The sequence below is a fragment of the Cinclus cinclus genome, chromosome 3 (genome assembly GCF_963662255.1).
Source record: "Cinclus cinclus chromosome 3, bCinCin1.1, whole genome shotgun sequence".
NCBI classification, from domain to species: Eukaryota; Metazoa; Chordata; class Aves; order Passeriformes; family Cinclidae; genus Cinclus; species Cinclus cinclus.
Window position 1 is genome coordinate 69,799,715 of NC_085048.1, and position 3,027 is coordinate 69,802,741.

The 3,027-nt window shown below is 54.5% G+C and overlaps 1 protein-coding gene across 1 annotated transcript; it reads right to left on the reverse strand.

Moving 5' to 3' along the window:
* Window positions 1-333: 333 nt before the first annotated feature.
* Window positions 334-2,757, reverse strand: MAP10 (microtubule associated protein 10). The gene has a single exon (XM_062489049.1). The coding sequence runs from the start codon at window positions 2,755-2,757 to the stop codon at window positions 334-336; it is 2,424 nt and encodes an 807-aa protein (XP_062345033.1).
* Window positions 2,758-3,027: the final 270 nt, after the last annotated feature.

Below are 3,027 nucleotides of genomic sequence, written 5' to 3' on the forward strand. Positions count from 1 at the left end.
TAGCATATTATTACTTCTACCCTGGACTACTTTTTGTGGGTACTGACTACTTTTGCTGCTTCTGTGTTCATTTCTGTTTTGACAATAAGTTATGTTTCATGTTGCTGTTTGGATTACTTTTGTGTTAAGATACTGACACTGAAGGCAGGCTGTAGACACCATTTGTTAGAGATTCAAATAGCAGTTTATTTTAAAAATCTCGTAACTAAATTCACTGATGTAATAAATGTGCAGGATAAAATCTTAAATTAACTTGCACATAGTGCAACTAAATATAACAGGATTTACAAAGTTTAAATATTGGATCTTAATCCAGACAGTGAAATCTTATAATTACATTGTGTATCCTGGGAGCTTGTTTATTACAAGTTCACTGATGTCTTTGTACTGATTAGGATCATGCAGTTTTTCTAGAAAATCATCTTCTTTATCTGACACACTGTTTTCTAGGACATTAAGTTCAAGATCAGACATGTTAGATGGCAAGTAAGAGCTAACTTGAGTTACTGACTGCTTTTGTCCTGTAGGGGTCTGCTCCTTTTCTATATTCAGATCAGTACCAGATTTAACTTGTTTGCTCCTCAGCGTAGGTATTTCTTTAATATGTTGATCACCCCTGTTGCCCTCCTTACTCATCTGTTGGGCTTTCTGCTCTACATCCAATAATGATGCCTCCATCTCAGCAAAGTTAAGTGAATCAGCAGATTCAGCACTAGTTCCCATGCTGGTTTTAAAGTCACAGTTTCTCCTCAAAGACTGGACTGGAGATGAAGCTGAAGGAACTGGCACAAGATCTGAAGTACTTTGAGTTCTTTGACTTGTCTTTGAAATTCTAGACCTGCTGGATTCTGGCTCTGTATCTGACCTATCTTGCTTTGGTCTTTCAAGCCACAGAGGTTCAGGACTGCTGTCAAGAACTTTTGAGTCCCTGCCCATACACTCAGCACTGGTGAAATCTTCTGAATAAACTGTGTTCTCTGGACTAGCAACAAAGTCATCAGAGTATATGAATTCAGAGTTGTTTTCAACACTCCTGCTGGGGCTTTGTTTATGACCACTTACAGACACATCATCATGCTCCATGGTTTTATGATGGATTAAGTGTGTTGCATCACTGTACCTTCCTTTTGTATTAGCATCTGATGGGAATGCTGCTGGGAGTTGAGCTTTTGCATACTTTTCCTCATGAGCAAATTTTAACACAGTTTCCTCCAGTAAGGGGGCTGTAGTTATTTCATAAGGACATTCCTTGCTTGCAATTGAATCATTCCTAGATAGACTTGCAATAGACTGTTTCTGCAGGCCATCTCCTGTCACAGAAATCGACTCTGAGAGAGCACTGTTTTCTAATGAAGTCTGAACCATTTTATCCAACTGATTAATCTGCTTTGTACTGCCTCCCGTGCTACAATGCCTGCAAGACACCACATGATGTTCTTCAGTATTTCTGACCAGATTTCTCTGGGGTAAGGGGCTTCTCTCTTTTAGCATCCCCATTTGCTTTTTTCTGTACTGCTCCCTCCTTTCATGAATTATCAGTTTATCCGGGTTGGTCTGCTGCAGCCGTAGCCTCAGTGTATTTGTCAGCCCATACAACAATTTCTTTCTGGGAGGTCTGTTCTCCTTAGCTTTGCAGTTCCTTTCACAGGCTGGCTGTCCCTGGGGCACAGCTTTCTCCAGTTTTGTCCCAACCGCAGAAAACCCTGGGGACGTGGCCTTTTGACAGCCTTGTTTGAACTGAGGGCTCATGACTTCACTGCTCCTGCCAGGTCCCACAGGTGTCTCTGCAGGCCCGAGGGCAGCAGAGCGACTGGGGGGCCGTGAGGCCGTGTCCGCACTCCCCGGGGCCTGGTAGAGCCAGGCAAGATGTGGGTGGACAGTAGCAGGAGGCACAGCGCTGCGGGTGAGCACCGACAGCTCCGCCAGCAAGGCACTGAGTAGCGGCAGCTGCACCAGGCTGTTGTGGGGCTGTCGAGGGCTGGCGGGGTGCAGCAGCGAGGGCCCAGCACTGGGGCGTGGTGGGCTGTGGCCCCTGTCCTTCTCCTGCTGCCCCTGGGGCTCGACGTGCTTCCATTGCCCCATTGTTGCTGGCGGCCGCGGAGGCTCAGCCGGCTCACGGCTGTAATAGAGCAGCGGAGGGCAAAACACGTTGCCTTCCAGCTGCTCACCCTCTTCCTCTTCCTTCTCCTCCTCCTCCTCTTCTTTCTCCTGCTCCTCGTCTCGCGGTTCAGGGGTGGTGGCAGGCGGTGTGGCAGCGCGGGGGCTGGCAGGACTCGCCTCGCCGGCCTCCAGGCTGCTGAGGCGGTAACCCAGGACCAGCTCCCCGACGGGGCGGCCCGCGGTGTCCCGCAGCGCAAAGCGGCCCCGGCGGCCGTAGGAGGAGGGCGCCCCGGGCCGCTGCAGCAGCTCGGCGGCGGGGGCCAGGGACACGGCACAGCTGCCGAGGAGGCGGGGGGGTCCCGGGGCGAGCCCGGCGGGCAGCGCCAGGAGCAGGGCGCGGAGCGGGCGGCGGCGGAGCGCGGCGGAAAGCGAGTCCGGGCACCAGCGGAACAGGCAGCGCTTGCCGCGTCCGAAGGGGAAGGGCTGCCCCGGTCGCAGGGGCGGCGCGGCGGCGGCGGGGCGCAGCACGAGGGTGGGGAAGTCCAAGAGGCGCAGCGCCACGGCCGGGTGTTCCGCAGGTCCCAGGCGCTCCGCGGGTCCCGGCTCCACCACCCGCAGCTCCTCCACCAGCAGCTCCAGCGCGAAGAGCCGCTCCATGCCGGCCCGCGGGCCCCGCTCTCGCGAGAGGCCCGCGGGTGAGCGGGGTGCGGGCGAGGCGGGCCGCGCTCTCGCGAGAGTCGCGTCGCAGGCGGGGCGCGTCTCGGGAGCCGCGGCCTCCCAGTCCGCAGCGCCAGCGAGCTCGGGTTCGGGGGATGTGCTTCCAGCAGCTCCGGTGTGCCTGCAACAGGCATGTTGCAGCCTGCCCTGGTGGCTGGGTGGGGGGCAGCGATCGCAATCCACGGAAGCCGGGTGCTCCCTGGAGTCTCT